At 44.5% G+C, this 17,991-nt stretch overlaps 1 protein-coding gene across 1 annotated transcript in view; it reads right to left on the bottom strand.

The window, feature by feature from the left end:
- Positions 1 to 12,240, bottom strand: part of LOC137541043 (cilia- and flagella-associated protein 337-like) — a 129,153-nt gene extending 116,913 nt beyond the window's left edge. Inside the window, exons 1-6 of the mRNA XM_068262192.1 lie at positions 12,188 to 12,240; positions 9,287 to 9,424; positions 9,043 to 9,101; positions 4,170 to 4,416; positions 3,671 to 3,814; positions 599 to 721 (exon numbers count right to left, since the gene is read on the bottom strand). Coding sequence (XP_068118293.1) covers positions 599 to 721; positions 3,671 to 3,814; positions 4,170 to 4,416; positions 9,043 to 9,101; positions 9,287 to 9,388 — 675 coding nt within the window. The 5' untranslated portion in view covers positions 9,389 to 9,424; positions 12,188 to 12,240. The remainder of the gene's footprint in view (positions 1 to 598; positions 722 to 3,670; positions 3,815 to 4,169; positions 4,417 to 9,042; positions 9,102 to 9,286; positions 9,425 to 12,187) is intronic.
- Positions 12,241 to 17,991: the final 5,751 nt, after the last annotated feature.

Below are 17,991 nucleotides of genomic sequence, written 5' to 3'. Positions count from 1 at the left end.
ACACTGCACGTCATAACGTGCAGTGCATATTAATTAGCCATGTGCCTGGCCGCTCTCCGCTCCTCCCCACATTACTGAGCATGTGCAAGCAGTCTAACGCGGCTCAGCCGCGTCCAAAGTACTGCATGCAGTACGTTGTCTTGTGACGCAGCGTTACAATGTAACGCAACGTCCGCACTGTGAACAGCCCCATTGATTTTTCATTACTGTGCGGTGGGCTGCGTTACAGGCTGCTCTAACGTGCGCCTGTAACGTCCCACTGTGAAACCAGCCTAAAAGTATTGCTCTGATCTGTTACATCTGTAGTTGCAGCTGCACTGTGTGTGTCCCATATTGTCAGATATTTATCTTCTCTGGACTTGTATGGTCCACAAGGCCAAATAAACTACTGAATAAAACAATTATCCTAGAGCCATCTAATGACTACATTTAATTCATCTGTGATGGATTCTTAACATATCACTAGACATAGTTCTGTGATAATAGAATAGAGACATTAATATGCTTAACATTTTGTATAGCCTCTATAAGAGAGCATATTGTATTCAAAATGATATCAGCAAGCGGTTGTCACACCACCTCCTGCTGTGAAATGTACCTCAAAGGCCTTTAGCGGATGCAGTTCACTGTCCCAGGCAGTCAGGACACCTCCCTTGCTGACACTGAGAAACCATATCTGTGGGGAACTGCCGATGGCCAGGACCCGGATGGTGGGCTCTTGCTGGAGAGAGACAAAAACACTTATGTCTGTCAAAAATGTTTCACTTATCAAATATCTGGCTTCAGGGATCCAAAATATAAATAAAGACAAACAATTGTAGCAGGAATGACTATCACTGGTTCAGGAACAACAATGCTAGGCTAGTCCTGGGGTGTCTAGGATTAGGAACCCAAATGAGGAAGTCATTACCTCCTGCCAATATGAATGTAGTATCAACTATGACGACTGCCCTTATTCAACTAACCTTTTTGCCTACATTTTCTCAAATGATGGGAGACAACAATGAAGGGGGAATTTTTGCACACAGATTGGCTCGGTACCATTTGTGAAGAAAGAAGTTTTGTAGACTTCTCAAATTCCTGTGGGACCACTTCACCATGGGAATGATTGCTGAAAGACACTCAGACATTCCATAGCTGGCAGATGTGAAGAAACGCGGAAGAGCTGCCGCTATAAGCCAGCGGGAGGCGGCTCTTTCCGCGCATGGCATGGCGGAACGCGGAAAAACCCGCCGCGTTCGACGCATCGGTTAGCGCGCATGGGCCTGTTGCGAGCGGTCTGACCCAGCGCGGGGAGGCCGCCGCTGGTGCTGATGGCGGCGCGACCTACCCCGCGCACGGGCCAGCGAGTGCATTGCAGGACAGTACTGGTGTGGCTGGGACTGATAGCCCACCAAGCTTCAGAATGACGCGCGTGCGCGCAGAGAGGCAGAACTTAAATGGCAGTCAGAAAAGAGTCAGCTGACCAAGGCGGTCAGCTGACAACCCTGCTTCGTTTCATTGGTCCAGCACTTAGGGAGGGGCTGGAGAGTGTTTTAGTATATATACTGCTGGCTGTTCAGTTACTGGTTGTCAGGCGATGCTACGTGGTAGCACTCAGACCTGAGTCAGATCCTAAAGTGTGCCGGGACCAGCTGGAGCTGTCATCCTACACTTAGCTAGATTCTGTTGATAGTCTAAAGTACTAGTTTGATTGTGATTATCTGTTATGACCTTTTGCTTGCCTGACTATTCTTCTGAACTCTGATCCCATACCTTGCTATTTCTGATACTCAGTTGCCGAACCATTTGCATTTTGATATCGCTCCATTTCTGTTCTAAAAAGATGAACTCCATCATATGGTATTTTACATCAGTTATTCCTTGATGCTTAATCAGCCGACCAGGGATTCAGCTATAAGGCCCTTTTTGCAGTTCCACTATGAAGCATTCATCTAGCCAATGATCTGATAATATCAATCGCTGCTTTCCCTATGTATTCACCTGCCAATTTTAATTCAAGGAACTTTATAACATGCCAGTATTAACTGCAGTCTTAATGTTATCCACCCTTACCTTTACAGCTTTTTCTAAGGATGTGAGTGCTATTGCTGATTTACAGGCTGTCCCGGCTGCCAAGAAAACTTTTTTTTTATATCTATATCCTCCTTTCTATCTAATGCATCCTTGAAGGAGACAAGATTGTCCATGGGAAGTGTAACATGCCAGGGCAACCTCATAATAGAAGCATCAATAACCGGTGTTGTATTAATACGTTTTGAATCCTCTTCTCTTAATGGATAAAGTTTTGAAAAACGATTAGCTAAAGATGGCTTTTGACTTCATTCCATTCCCTAATAATGATATCCTTTATCACTCTCAATAGAGGGAATGTGTTAGGTTGCTTGTCCAGATGAGGATAATATTTATCTGGCTCAACTAACGAATCCTTATCTTCATGCCAGTCATGCCAGTCTAAAGCTGCTTTATTATCTGATAGAAAAGGTGGAACTAATGGAAAATCAAAACCTACCGTGGGCTGCCTCCACCTCATAAGCTGAGGGATCTTCCCCCTGTGGCTGAACTACTTAAGAACTGTTTGCAGCCTAAAAACCGACATTCTCTAAAATGTATCCTGGACCGCTTGCTGAATGTACGATAAGACATGTTGATTATCTGCTTCTTTTTCTCTACCATATTACATAAAAAAATTATTCACAGACCATTTTATCAGGTAGAGCTGTCTCAGTGCAGGACCAGCAGAGAGACCTTCCTGGTATCTCTGACCTATATCAGAATATGATGAAGGAGACCAAGATCTATGTTTCCTAGATGAACGTCTATTAGAATAATGTCTCTCTCTCTCTGGAGAATGTCTATTATGTCTCCCAGGAGAGTATCTGTGCCGAGAGTTTCTTGTAGCAGAATGTCTATTTGAATAATGCCTTGTAGGAGTGCTGCTGCCGAATGCCTGTCATGATACTGTCTATCTGGATGCTTCTCTGAAAAGTTTGCCCTTTCAGACCACCTATCTGGTCTCACTGGGGAGTGTCTTCTCTTAGAACATCTATCTGGTCTCTCTGGATAGGGTCTTGTCTAAGAACGTGTATCTGGAAAACGTCTTTTAGAAGATCATCTATGTTAAGCGTTTCTGGAACAGGACCTGTTGACCTTGTCACAGGTGGTTGGCGTGGGCTGTGCCAGGTCGTGAAGTTTAGGTGGCCACAAGTCTTCACCAGAGCACCCCACAAGGGACGATGGGCTGCTACCCCTAGTGGGCAACAGACTTCTTTGCTGCCTGGTGTCCACCAGGTCATGACCCCTGGGATTGCCCCACTGGTGACAGAGGAGAACAGGCAAAGCTGCAATGTGGAGTCAAACAGAGGCTGGAGGTACACAGAGCAAGAGGCAAGGTAGGGGTCACTGACAAGGATTGAGGCTGGCGGCAGACAAAACATAACCGGGGTCATAAGCAGAGGTCAAAGGCTGGTGGCAATCAAAGACGTAGTTGGGGTCACAGGCAAGGCATTATGAATAGGGAGCAAACTCTCAGTGGCTGAGGCACATAAGGCTGCTTCCTGTTTTGTGAAAAACTCTCAGGGTGGATGCACACTCATTTCACTGAAATTAAGTGCATCAGACACTCATTATTAGATGATATGTGGGGCAGCCATCTCTCACTGTCACTGACCTTGCTTCGGGTACACAGTCGTATAACGGGTTCCCCGAGAAAAGTCACCTTCTGCGTCATCACATAGTCTCGTTCCTTATACTGCAGCAACATATATGTACAAAATTCACTCCAGTCAATTAACCCATCGCAGGAAGTATCCACCTGAAACAGAAGAGAGAAAAAGAGGAAATACAAAAGAAAGGAGCAAACGCTTAAACAGTGGAGGTTAAAAACAAAAACAAAAAAACAACAGTGGAAGGCAACAGGTAGTAAGAGGGTAAAAGAGAAGGTCACGTACTTATAACATATAGCCAAGGCAACCACAATCCATAGTAGAGGGACATTATTAGTATAAAAAAATTTGTAATTGAGATATACACCTGTGCAATTCTTCCAATTTCTGTTAGGATCAGGTCTTGGCAATTAATGGTTCCATAGTTATACCCATCCATATCTAGATTAGTCCAGGACAAATATACTGAGCAGAAGATAGAGGAAGAGAAATAGAATATTCTACCTTGTTAAAGAGGAGCTCCATATTGTCATCCCAATCCTCTGATCCAAAAAGGTCAGAAAGAACCTTCTGAAATTCCTTCAAGGTCATATTACCAACTTGCTTAGGGCCTCCTACAGCCTTCTTCTTTTTCACTATCTCTTCCTCCTGCTCCTCCTGGAGGTTGTGATTGGCAAAAACTTCTTCCAAGACCAGGAGGTCATCCAGGCGAAACTTCTCCTCCAGTCGCATGTTCTCTCTGCGATCAAAACTGTATTACCAGAGACAAAAAAAGAAATGAACTTGAAGTACACAAGTGGATTACCATAGACTTCTTTTAGACAAACGCCTGGTAGGACATTGAGGCGACCAGGGTGCACACTTTACAATAATCTCTTAGTGAACATAAAAGAGGAATCTTTCCCACCATGACCATAGACCATAGAAATACAGATGCTTATGACAGAGTACAGACTTTACCTTCCATAATAAACATTGTGACCATATGTTGTTTGTCCTGGAAGGCTGTGCTGTATGAAATCTCTTAATATTGTGTCCTCTGAAAGTTTTATTGGTCAGTGGAGGCTGGTTCCTGCCAAATAGGGATGGAATTTACTTCAGCCATCCCATAATACCCAGCATGTCCTCTTGCTACCCCAGTGAATTCCACCATTACTGATGAATTATTATTATTTAGTATTTATATAGTGCCGACATCTTCCACAGCGCTGTACAGAGTATCAAATCTATTACCATAACTGTCCTACAGAGGGGCTCACAATCTAATCCCTACCATAGTTGTATGTCCATCATAATCTAGTGCCTGGAGGAAAATCCACACAAACACGGGGAGAACATACAAACTCCTTGCAGAAAGTGCCCTGCGAGAGTGCAATCTACTACAGTGGCAATGGCAGATGTGTGTCTGTCCTTGAATTGTTTTGTCTGTGTCCATTAAACAACTCCCAAGTTAAATTCCTTGTAAGTGCCAGCTTATTTAGCCAAATGAAATTGATTCTGATCATGGAACAGCTGAACTGTAGTATCCTAGAATGTTTCTTTTCTTACACACTTCTCACAATATTCCAATATTCATTTACAGAGCAGCACATTTCAACAGTACTGCATGAGGGGTGTGGAATCACTGAAAGAAAGGAACATTTTCCTTGAGGCCACCATTATACACAGCCAGGCGTTAGCCAGCACAAGAACCTTCATTCTCCAGCTCTCCAACCAAAACCATTATAATACAGTTACTGGTGGAGTTTGGGTAGGTAGCTCCTCATAATGTTTGCTATAGAGGGCAGAGCTGATGGTTACCCGTAACCTCAATTATCTGCGGGACAAGAGAGACAGGGCGCCTAGTGGTGCAGTATCATTGGACATTAGGGTAAAGGACTTTGTGTATAAGTAATATACTCACAAGAGTGAGATGCAAGACTTGCAACCACCATCTGTGCCTGGAGGAATATAACCATCCCTGCTTGGTGTCCCAGGTCTGTTGGTGCAGATGCTGGTTGGTTGCTTTCCTGAATTAGTGTTGAGGACTTCAATAAGTCCTCGTGACTTGGAGTATGAACTATGCTAAAAACACTGGTGTAGGCATCCATGGCGATATGCTACTAAATTTTAGGTGTGTCACGTACAGTATTGACCTGAAGAAGTGGGCCAAGACCAGTGAAACGTGTTGTCAATAGTGCATTAATAAATACTGTATACTTTTTCCATTAACCAATGGTTTGTTCTTCTGAGAAGGCAAGATATTACACTACTCATCTATATAATCCTCTACAATAGCATATCATCAAAGGCACCTCCACCAGTGTTTTACACTAGAAACATCAGAACCATATCAGAAATTGGAGAACAACAAATTTCAGCAGGCCAATAGGAAGGTCACAGCTAGAAATCACAGAATACTCATTGCACATATGCAATTGATTGACTCTACATGTGTTCAGGCACAACTACACTATATCTCGCATGATCTCACACCGTCTCCCCCAGTTCTGGGGTGGCTGGAAGGCAGGAATACACCCCAGCCACTGGGACATCAGCAATAATAGTGAACTATTGAAATGGGATTAAGAGGGGTAGTATGTATAATGCAAGTTATGCTATCTGCGTAACATACTACACAGATTGCGTAAAGCCCAGTAAACTTTAAGTGCTCACATTAGTCATGTAATTATTATTAATACTGATTTATAAAGTGCCAGCCTATTCTGTGGCACTGTACAAAGTAAGAAGCCAACATGGCATGCAAAATAATACAGACAATGGTATACACTAATAAACAGAATACAGAGTTGGTACAAAATACAGAATTGGTACAAAATAGAGAGTTGGTAATTACAGTGACAAAAGTAATAAGAATATTACTTTCATCAGGTGTGGAGGGCGGAGCCCGTAACATGTAGTGTACTGACATGCAGCAAAGTGAACTTATGTTCAAGCCTGTGGAGTGCATCTTTCTATGTTCAATAGAGTATCACTGTGTGGAGCAGGAGTGGTGTTGTACCTCCCTGAGGGGCTGCACCGGCCAGAACTCTCCTGAATTAGGATTGAGTATAAACCAGGAGTGATCAGCCAGATCATATTGAAGAGGTGGGGTAGTATACAATAGTCATACCTAAAGGCTGTGTGTTTTAGGTTATCTAGTAGGACTACAACTTGGCCAGAGGTCGAAGGGAAAATGGACTAAGGTACAGCATATGCTTAATGGAAAAAGTGAGTTTTGAGGGCACGTTTAAAGATATCAAAGGTTGGAGAGTGACGAATGTGTTGTGCCAAAGGATTCCAGAGGCGGGGTGAAGCACATGCGACGTCTTGTATACGTGAATGCGAGACGGTAATTTTAGAGGAGGACAGAAGAAGCTCATGTGCAGGTCTGAGATTGCGACTGCGTTAGTATCTGGAAACTAGTGAGGAGAGGTACGGGGGAGAGAGAGTGTGGAGAGCTTTGTAAGTTAGGGTTAAAAGTTTGAACTGGATCCTCTAGTTAATGGGTGGCCAATGAAGAGTTTGACAGAGAGGAGCAGCGGTGGAATTGCGAGAAGAAAGATGAATCAGTCAAATGTAATTACACCCATTACCGTATGATGGAGGGGGGCACTTCCTCTTCATGGACCTTGAAGCACCTTCTGGCTCTTATGGCCATTCTGCTATCCTCAAGGTCAAGGCTGGAAAGACCAGTTGGCCCAAAACAGAAGAGAATCCCCTTTTCTTCTTTAACTGCTGCTCTCCCTATCCTACTATATGTGATCTTCTATTTTGTTGAACCCCCATTCCTGCTGTCTATTATACATTATTGTGCTGATCCTCCCCACTCAGCAGAATCTCTCTATTGTGCTATATCCACTGATGCCCTTATCCTGCTTATTCTCCTGTTCTGCTTTGTCTGCTGGTGATTCCCTTATTTCGTAGCAGTTAGACTTCAGGATGTTCTGGCCGGTTAATTCTCAGGACAGGCTCAGACAAATCCAAAGGTTCCATGTGGGTGCTCACATGACAGGCCTGTCACAAAAGCAGGGGAGACATACAACAGAGCGGTCACTGAACAGAGCAGCCAATGTAACCACAGGACAAGATTGTCACAAAACAGTCACAGGTGCAAGGTGGCAGCAGGACATGGCAGTCACACGGGCAGTGTGGTCACAGAATGTAAGAATCAAGAAGCCGTGAAGCCACAGAATATATATATATATGGACTCTGAGCTCTCATTTCAACCACATATTAACACATTAACAACCTCCTGCTACCTCCATCTCAAAACTATCTCCAGAACTCATCCCTTCCTTACACAAGAGGCTACTAAACTGCTTGTGCATGCTCTAATCATGTCTCGTCTTGATTACTGTAACACCCTACTCTGTGCTCTACCCAAAAGTCTGCCACCACTCCCCTAACCCCCCCCCCCCCCCTTACAGTGTTACGGAGGCAGACATCTTGGAACTCAGACATCCTCTGAGTTCCATCCTCTGAGTTCCAAGCATTGCAGGTCCATTTGTCTTCTCTAGTGTTGGTGCTCTGAACTTCCTGTGTCTCTATTTAGGCTCTAGTGCCTGTTTGTTAGGAACATAGGAGCAGGAAGTGCAGAGCAGCAAAAGTACAGAGAAGAAAGACGGTACTTCAAGCACCTGGAACTCGGAGGAGGTGAGTGCGTGTCACACATGCCTCCGTAATGCTGCAAGGGGGCAGGTTACTTTTGCCCCGGGGCCCCATTTTTGGAATACATTGAAAAATGAGCGGATACAGCTATCAGTTTGCTACAGCAGTAAATAGCAGTTGCAGCATCTTGACGCCGGAATATGAAAGCGTTTGTAGTGGAAAGCATAAACGCAAAAAAATAGCAGCAAGCTGGTTATAACGGCTACAGCAATAAATCTGCAGCACACTTAACACTGAAAAATGAAAGCGGCAGTAGTGGAAAGTGGAAACTCAAAAATTAGGGGCAAGCTGGTTTTAATGGCTACAGCAATAAGTAGCGTCTGCAACACACTTGGTATGTAATGAAAACAAAGTTGCCGTAGGTGGGGGGATCGTGTTAGGCATAGGTAGGGGTAGGTTAGTGTTATGAGTAGGTAGTGGAGAGTTTGTGAGGGAGGAAGGTCAGGTAAAGTGATAGTAGAATATGGGTAAAAATACGAGTATTGTAATATTGGTATTATCCAGTGCCCAATAGTAAAATATTGGTAATATTGCCAATATTTTCCTAGCAGCTTCACCCAGTGCCCACATTTCCAGACACTTTTTTATGTATGCGAGGAAAGGGGATGACTGGGGCTCTATTAATAATAATCTTTGAACATTAGCTGTAATCATGATTTGTTGTGTAGCAGCCCCCATATTTCCCAAATGGAATGGCCCAGGTATCAGTTCACATCATGGTCTCACCTCAGGACGTTCTCTTCATCACTGAAGCTGAGATGTCTCGTGTGATATTTCTGCGCACCCTGTGTGGAAGAGGAGAAAGCATTTATCACTATTAGAGGCTTGAGGCACCATCTAAACTATATACTCATTATGATTATTCAATGGTGTTAGACATGAGAACGGTTGCATGTTGTGCCATGGCTATGGTTATCCTTCTCACCACCATGACTGTAACACAAGGAGGAGGTACGTGACCACCATTTACCTGTCTCTTTAGGAACACTTCCAATTCCTGTATGAGGGAGTTGGACAGCTGCTGTCTCTGCAGAGCTTGCACTCTCTTCTGTAGGACTGGTGGCAGAGGCATCTTCCGACAAAGGGTCCAAGAAAAGACAGGAAGTTCCTGGAGTGGGAAACATTTAAGTAGAAAGTTACTTGGAAGAATACACAGTCAGGAGAACACCAGCACTAGTTATTAATCACAGCTGCTACATGTAAGTTCAGGGATCATTACCTACTCCTAATTATCACAGGTGTGCCGTCATGTGCAAGCATTGTCAAACATTGTCAGCTATTCATGTGAAAGCCGTTCACACATTACAAGAACATCATTTTGCGTAATGTTTGGAATTACATATCGGAATCTTGTGAACTCCAACATTTAAAGCAAACCTGAAGCAAAAAACAAAAACGTATGATATAATGAACTGTATGTGAACTACGGATAACGAAATAACGAATATAACATTAGTAGCAAAGAAAAGTGTCTCTTATTTTTATTTTCAGTTACACAGCTTTTTTTTTTTTTTTTTTTTTAATAACACTGCATCATACTGTCATAGTTGCATGTTTCAAAACCACACTCAGTCTTTTAAGCTATAAGACAAAGCAGAAATAATGACTCTCACTGTTTCTTGGCTATTTAAAGTGGATCCGAGGTGAACTTTTACTCATTGCATAATTGTGTTCCTTTCCTATTGTTTATAGGGCATTCCTCAAGCTAAATACTTTTTTTTTTTAATACTCGAATTCCTTATAAACTAAAAAAGCCACGCCCACAGGGTTTCAGAGAGCCTTGGCAGTAGCAAGGCTCATGGGAGCTCAGTCTGGGCAGGAGGAGGGGGAGGTGTTACTAGCCATTGATTTCAGAGGCAGAGGGGAGGAGGGGGGGATTAGGTTTTTTTCACAGGTTGAGTGCTCAAGATGCAGATAAGCTTGCCTCTGTGTAATGTTTACAAACAACATTGCTGCTGTCATTGTATCACAGGAAGAAATAATCATTTTCTATTAAAGCTGTTTGCAGCTAGATTTGCTGTGTAAACTATCTAAACTTTAGGTAACATATATAGACAAGTTACTTGTTATAGTTAGTTTTTCATCTCGGATCCGCTTTAAGTGCTTCAGACAAAAAAGGACTGTATTCAACCCAGTGTGTCAAATAGCTCAGAGAAGCTCTTTTGCATAGATAACAACTGTTAACTGATAACAGTTTTTTTTTTTAACTCCACTTGTACTAGAAAACTAGTACTCTGTACTCATTTCTTTGCTACTAATGTTCCATTTCTTAGCTGTACTACACATACAGTTCATTATCTCATAAGTTTATTTTTGCGTCAGGTTTGTTATAACCACTTTCGTGGTTCTCTACAGCGTATCTACGTCGGGCAGGACTTCAGTTCCAGCCAAGCCACGCAGATAATCATCAATGGCTGCGAATGGCAGCCGCTAGCTCCCGCCGCTGTACTTGCCGCCGCCAGTTAGAGGGGAGATAATTGAATGGGAACGCAGTTCCCATTCATTAATCTAAGTCCCCGTGTGAATGATCGCTGGCATCATTGTGATGCCTGCATCATTGTATCTTCCGGAGTAACACGTCCACGCATTGCTTCCTGTTTAGCGTACTTATAGTATGCTAATAGGAAATAATGCGAGAGGGCATCTTGTGGCCAAATAGTAAAATTACACTTACACACAGTAAAATTACACCTACATACATTTATTTTAATAAAAAGACTTGTGGCAGTCGGGGACATACGCATGCTTCCAGAGTCGTTCATCATGGCAGGAAAGCAGGGATTCATGACGTTCGTTCCTGCAGAGCGGGTGCTGGTAGAAGCGATGTCTGCTGCGTTCCAGCTCTGCTTCCCTGCTGTGACCTTTGGAAGCATGCGTGTGTCCCCGGCTGCCACAAGTCAATAGGAGGGGGGCAGGGGGAGGAGCCAGAGCTAGGGAGAGAGGAACAGAGCCACCAGGAATCGATTTATTTCGGGCATTGGCCGTAGTGAGACGGCCACTTCTAGTTTTGACCGGCCAGAACCCGAAGTGGCCAGACTTCGGGTTCTGGCCGTAACATATACATTTAAAATGACCTCCTTACCTCCCACCCACTCCCATAGTTACCTAAATAAATTATATGCACATTAAAAGACAAATAAAAAAAATACATACATACCTTACATACCATACATACATATATACATACCTTAAGGACTACACTTTCAAAAGGGTATATTCATGTCATTTATGAAATTATGGATTCGTAATTAGTAATGGACGCAAAATTTAAAAAATGCACCTTTACTTCCAAATAAAATATAGGTGCCATACATTGTACAAGGAAAATATTTTAAATGTTTTAATGCCCGGGACAAATCGTCAAATAAAATGTGTGGGTGTTAATTACGGCGGCATGTATTATTTTAAACATATAATGGCTGAAAACTGAGAAATAATGTATTTTTTCATTTTTTTGTTATTATTCCCATTAAAATGCATTAAGAATAAAATATTTCTTAGCAAAATGTACCACCTAAAGAAAGCCTAATTGGTGGCGAAAAAAAAACAAGATATAGATTGTTTCATTGTGATAAGTAGTAATCAAGTTATTGGCAAATTAATGGAAGGAGTGCTGAAAATTGCTCTGGTACAGAAGGGGAAAACCTCCTCAGTAGTGAAGCGGTTAATGTGATATAGCAAAATTCTGATGGAAAAGTTGAATCTGTGCGCTTTTCCCTGTTACCTGCTGGCTCAGCTAAAAACTACAGCTGTACCACTATCTGGAAGTCTGAGGGATGTCACCTGCTACTAATTATCAATTGTACCACTACCTGGATGTTTGAATGACATCACCTGTTGCTAATGATCGCAGCTATGCTTTTACCGGTACCTGGATGCCTGCAGGAGATCCCCAATGGTGACAGCTGTGCTGCTACCTGAAAGTGTGGTGAAAGTCCTCAGTGATTACAGCTCGGCTTCCTCTGTCTGGACATCTGCAGAAGACCTGGAAGGTGGACATGGGGTCGTACCTGGCACAGCGTGCTTTGGCTTTGTGTATGGCTACTGACATGGAAAATGCTACGGCTGTTTTCTGTCAGCGATAAATCACAGTGCAAACAATGGCGTGGCCAGATTAACCCTCTGAACGTGACACATATCAGCTGGTGAAACAAGTAAAGTGTTCACACCGTGACAGAGAAACTTCTCACTGCGCTGGTGTCTGACAGGTGTCAGCAAAGCCCAAATATTGTGTGACTTTATCTCGCCAAACCGACAGTAAAATGGATGTCTGTCCTTGTGTGGGAAGGTTGGGGGACCTGCATCATGTGATCAACAGGCAGAGCAATTATATGGTGATAGAAGGGAGAGAAGTGGATAGATGCAGGGATGGGAAGAGGGGTGAATAACTGGAGGTGGATGGATACAAAAGAGCATGGGGGGCTAGAAGGAGGGACGAGTGGACAGGTGGAGGGGGTTGAGGGATGGACGGGAGAACAGATGGGTGAAAGTAGGCATGGGGGGTCTCGAAGGAGGGAGGGGTGGACAGATGGAGGAGAGTGGAGGGGTGGAGAGATGGAGGGAAGGATGGGAGAACAGATGGGTAGAAGTAGGCATGAGGGGTCTGGAAGGAGGGACGGGTGGACAGATGAAGGAGAGTGGGGGGGGGGTGAAGAGATGGAAGGGAGAACAAATGGGTGGAAGTAGGCATGGGGGTCTGGAAGGAGGAAGGGGTGGACAGATGAGGAGGGAGAGTGCAGGGGTGGAGAGATGGAAGGGAGAACAGATGGGTGGAAGTAGGCATGGGGGTCTGGAAGGAGGGAGGGGTGGACAGATGAGGAAGGAGAGTGGAGGGGTGGAGAGATGGAGGGAAGGATGGGAGAACAGATGGGTGGAAGTAGGCATGGGGGTCTGGAAGGAGGAAGGGGTGGACAGATGAGGAGGGAGAGTGCAGGGGTGGAGAGATGGAAGGGAGAACAGATGGGTGGAAGTAGGCATGGGGGTCTGGAAGGAGGGAGGGGTGGACAGATGAGGAAGGAGAGTGGAGGGGTGGAGAGATGGAGGGAAGGATGGGAGAACAGATGGATGGAAGTAGGCATGGGGGTCTGGAAGAAGGGAGGGGTGGACAGATGAGGAGGGAGAGTGCAGGGGTGGAGAGATGGAAGGGAGAACAGATGGGTGGAAGTAGGCATGGGGGTCTGGAAGGAGGGAGGGGTGGACAGATGAGGAAGGAGAGTGGAGGGGTGGAGAGATGGAGGGAAGGATGGGAGAACAGATGGGTGGAAGTAGGCATGGGGGTCTGGAAGGAGGAAGGGGTGGACAGATGAGGAGGGAGAGTGCAGGGGTGGAGAGATGGAAGGGAGAACAGATGGGTGGAAGTAGGCATGGGGGTCTGGAAGGAGGGAGGGGTGGACAGATGAGGAAGGAGAGTGGAGGGGTGGAGAGATGGAGGGAAGGATGGGAGAACAGATGGATGGAAGTAGGCATGGGTGTCTGGAAGGAGAGAGAGGTGAACAGATGAGAAAGGAGATTGGGGGGCAGTGAAGGGATGGAGAGATGGAGGTAAGGATGGGAGAACAGATGGGTGGAAGTAGGCATGAGGGTCTGGAAGGAGGGTGGATTGATAGATGAAGGAGTAGAGTGGAGGGGGAGCGGGATGGGGATGAAGAGAAAGGGATGAATGGGCAGCAAGGTGGCGTAGTGGTTAGCTCTCTCACCTTGCAGCGACGGGTCCCCGGTTCGCATCCCAGCCAGAACACTATCTGCATGAGTTTTTATGTTCTTGCTGTGTTTGCCTGTGTTTCCTCTGGGCACTCCGGTTTCCTCCCACGTCCCAAAAACATACAGATAATTGGCTTCCCCCTAAAATTGGTCCTAGATTACGATGCATACACTACACGATACATACATACATACATGTAAAGCCTCTTACACACTAACACGAGATTCCAATTTTTTATCTGATCCGATTTGTGATTCCAATTACAAAATGTACTGCAAGCTGCTACATTTTTAATCGGAATTTAAAAAAAATCAGACGTATAAAAAAAAAAAATCGGAATCACATGTAGTGTGCAAGAGGCCTGACTGTGGTAGAGATTAGATTGTGAGCCCCTCTGAGTTGGTGGCAAGACAATATACTCTGTACAGCGCTGCGTACGTTGTCGGCGCTATATAAATACTAAAATAATAATAATAAGATAATAATAGACGGAGGGAAAAATGAATGGATGTGAGAACAGATGGATGGAAGCACACTGTAGCTCATATTCAATTAACCAAGCTTTCTACTAGGAGATACATTTTCACCTTATTAAAAAAAAAAATACATAAAATCACCTCCTGGCACTTACAAAAATACTAAAATGTAGGTACAAAATTAATAGCAAACTCATTTCAAGTATTGTCTTGCTTCCTGGGGACTTAAAAGACAAGAGTTAATTGAGTCGGAGCATGGAGGGTTGGAAGGAAGGGGGGATTGACATACGAACAAGTAAAGGAGATCGACATACGGGCAAGTAAAGGGAATGAGGGTCAACATACATACGGACAAGTAAAGTGTGGGGGGGGAATAGATATACCGACAAGTAGAGAGGATGGGGGGGGTCGACATACGGACACGTACAGGGGATGAGGGTGGACATACGGACAAGTAAAGGGGATGGGGGGATAGATTTACCGACAAGTAGAGGGGATGGGGGTGTCGACATACGGACAAGTAAAGGGGATGAGGGTGGACATACGGACAAGTAAAGGGGATGGGGGGGATAGATATCCCGACAAGTAGAGGGGATGGGGGGGGGTGTCAACATACGGACAAGTAAAGGGGATGAGGATGGACATACGGAGAAGTAAAGGGGATGGGGGGATAAATATACCGACAAGTAGAGGGGATGGGGGGTGTCGACATACGGACAAGTAAAGGGGATGAGGGTGGACATACAGACAAGTAAAGGGGATGGGGGGATAGATTTACCGACAAGTAGAGGGGATGGGGGGGGGGGGTCAACATACGGACAAGTAAAGGGGATGAGGGTGGACATACGGACAAGTAAAGGGGATGGGGGGGGGATAGATATACCGACAAGTAGAGGGGATGGGGGGTGTCGACATACGGACACGTAAAGGGGATGGGGAGGGGGGGCATACGGACAAGTAAGGGGAATGGGTCGATAGATATACCGAAAAGTAGAGGGGATGGGGGGGGGGGGGGGGGTGCCAGGTATTTGGTGGATAATTGTATGAATGGATGGATTGTTATTCAGCTCATTATGGTGAAATATAACTATGCTGATTTTTGTGCCGTGTATTTTATTGTGAAATCTGCTCAGCTTATGTTACAATCCATCTTACTATAAGCTGCTGGGTCAGTGTGTTCTTTCACTAAAGCTATAGATACACAATACTTTTTCACTCCTACCTTTCTTAATCTTCTCAGATGAAAAATCAGCAACCAGCATATCTACTGGCGCCCACTGATGTTGGCAGCCTACTTATCACTGATCGGCCAAGTATGAAAATCCTAAGTCAAATGCTGTTGCCTCCTGCTTAACCTCCTCCTTCCCTTTCCATGAGACAAAACTTAATACTTGTCTTCACCTCTATTCTCATCACAGTACAGACCATGCTGCTCATCTAACCCCTCCCCATCACAGGACAGACCATGCTGCTCATCTAACCCTTTCTCATCATAGGACAGACCATGCTGCTCATCTAATCCTTCCCCATCACAGGACAGACCATGCTGCTCATCTAACCCCTCCCCATCACAGGACAGACCATGCTGCTCATCTAACCCCTCCCCATCACAGGACAGACCATGCTGCTCATCTAACACCCCCCCATCACAGGACAGGCATACTGTCAGTCCCTCCACTCCTCTTCTTCACGTAACTACAGGGTGGGCCATTTATATAGATACACCTTAATAAAAATGGGAATGGTTGGTGATATTAACTTCCTGTTTGTGGCACATTAGTATATGTGAGGGGGGAAACTTTTCAAGATGGGGTGTGACCATGGCGGCCATTTTGAAGTTGGCCATTTTAAATCCAACTTTTGTTTTTTCAATAGGAAGAGGGTCATGAAATCTGCTGCAATGACCTGGTTACTGCGTTCACCAGACATCAACACAATTTCTATCTGCTCCTCACGTGTTAATCTCAGTAACATGTCAATGGCTGTAAACAAAGAGAAACTTGTAAGTAACTCATGAAAGAATACAGTTACGTTAAAACCAAGCACACCATTGTTTTTCTTGTGAAATTCTCAATAAGTTTGATTTGTCACATGACCCTCTTCCTATTGAAAAAGCAAAAGTTGGATTTAAAATGGCTGACTTCAAAATGGCCGCCATGGTCACCACCCATCTTGAAAAGTTTCCCCCCTCACATATACTAATGTGCCACACACAGGAAGTTAATATCACCAACCATTCCCATTTTATTAAGGTGTATCCGCATAAATGGCACACCCTGTACAATATTCCTCCATTTTTCAATAATCTTCTCCACATAAACCATCTCAGTACCTGGACTTCTTCATCCAACCCCCGACCCTACACTATCCCCCCTCCACTTCATCTGAACTCTCCCATTCCCCATCCCATTTCTCCAGACACTCCCGCCCCTCTGCCCCATTCCCTTCACCTTCTCCAATCAAACTACCTTAACCTTTTCTGTACCCCAACCCCTGCCCCTTCTGATGTAGATAATCTAAATATAATATTTAGATAATCTATAAAGTTCTGCGGCTATTTGTATTGTATTTATCAGATGTGTGCCTGTATGTCATACATACAGTACGCCCTATATACAAGTCCTACTGTAAATGCACAGTACTGTGTGGTTACTTGGGGGTCAATTTAGGTTGCATTGTCCATTCTTGCAGTCTAAGTAGGACATGCCAGAATGGGCCTCCTGCCAGGGAAATGACCCCTGATATTTGGGAATTTGGCCACTTTATACAGAGAAGCCATTGTATGTCCTGAATGATGGTTTCTCCACTGCTTCCAAACAATTTCCAATTATAACATCTTATCTGGAATTTAACGCTCTGCTGACCAGTGTCCTTCCAATTCACCTCACCATCACACTGTACTCATGACCATTGAAAAACAGCAGAGCTAAAGCTTAACTCTGCTGTTTTTCAATGGTCATGAGTACAGTGTGATGTACAAAAACAGTACAAGACAAAAGCACAACCGGAGACAGCCAGATTCACTGTGCAGACAATGACATCACAAAACTAGATGGAAGGATTCTACTGTAATGATGTCAACAGAATAGATCACACAATGTAAGTATCCTGGCCTTATATAATAATTGAGCTGCACAGGACAAAGAGGTATCTTTTCCAGCTCTCCAGGAACACACAATGATGAGATTTCATAGTCAATTCAGTTGTGTACACCAGACATGAAGACTTCTTGTGGTTTCCCTCTCATATGCATCAGCAACCCTCCCATTCCACATGCAGTCTCCTCTTCATGTGTGACATCCATGTATGGCAGCCCCTATCTCTCATGTACAGCTTTCTTGGGCATCAGATACACTCCTCCACGTGTTGCTCCCTATTTGCAGCCTCCACTTTCATACATAGCCTTTTCATACCCAGCTGCCCCTTTTACAGCAGCTTCCTTAGGCTCAGGCCTCTGTGGCCTTTCCATAAATCCCGCCCTGCTTGCCCTGTATGCTG

Source organism: Hyperolius riggenbachi, chromosome 12 (assembly GCF_040937935.1).
Source record: "Hyperolius riggenbachi isolate aHypRig1 chromosome 12, aHypRig1.pri, whole genome shotgun sequence".
NCBI classification, from domain to species: Eukaryota; Metazoa; Chordata; class Amphibia; order Anura; family Hyperoliidae; genus Hyperolius; species Hyperolius riggenbachi.
This window is presented reverse-complemented; position numbering and strand designations above follow the sequence as displayed.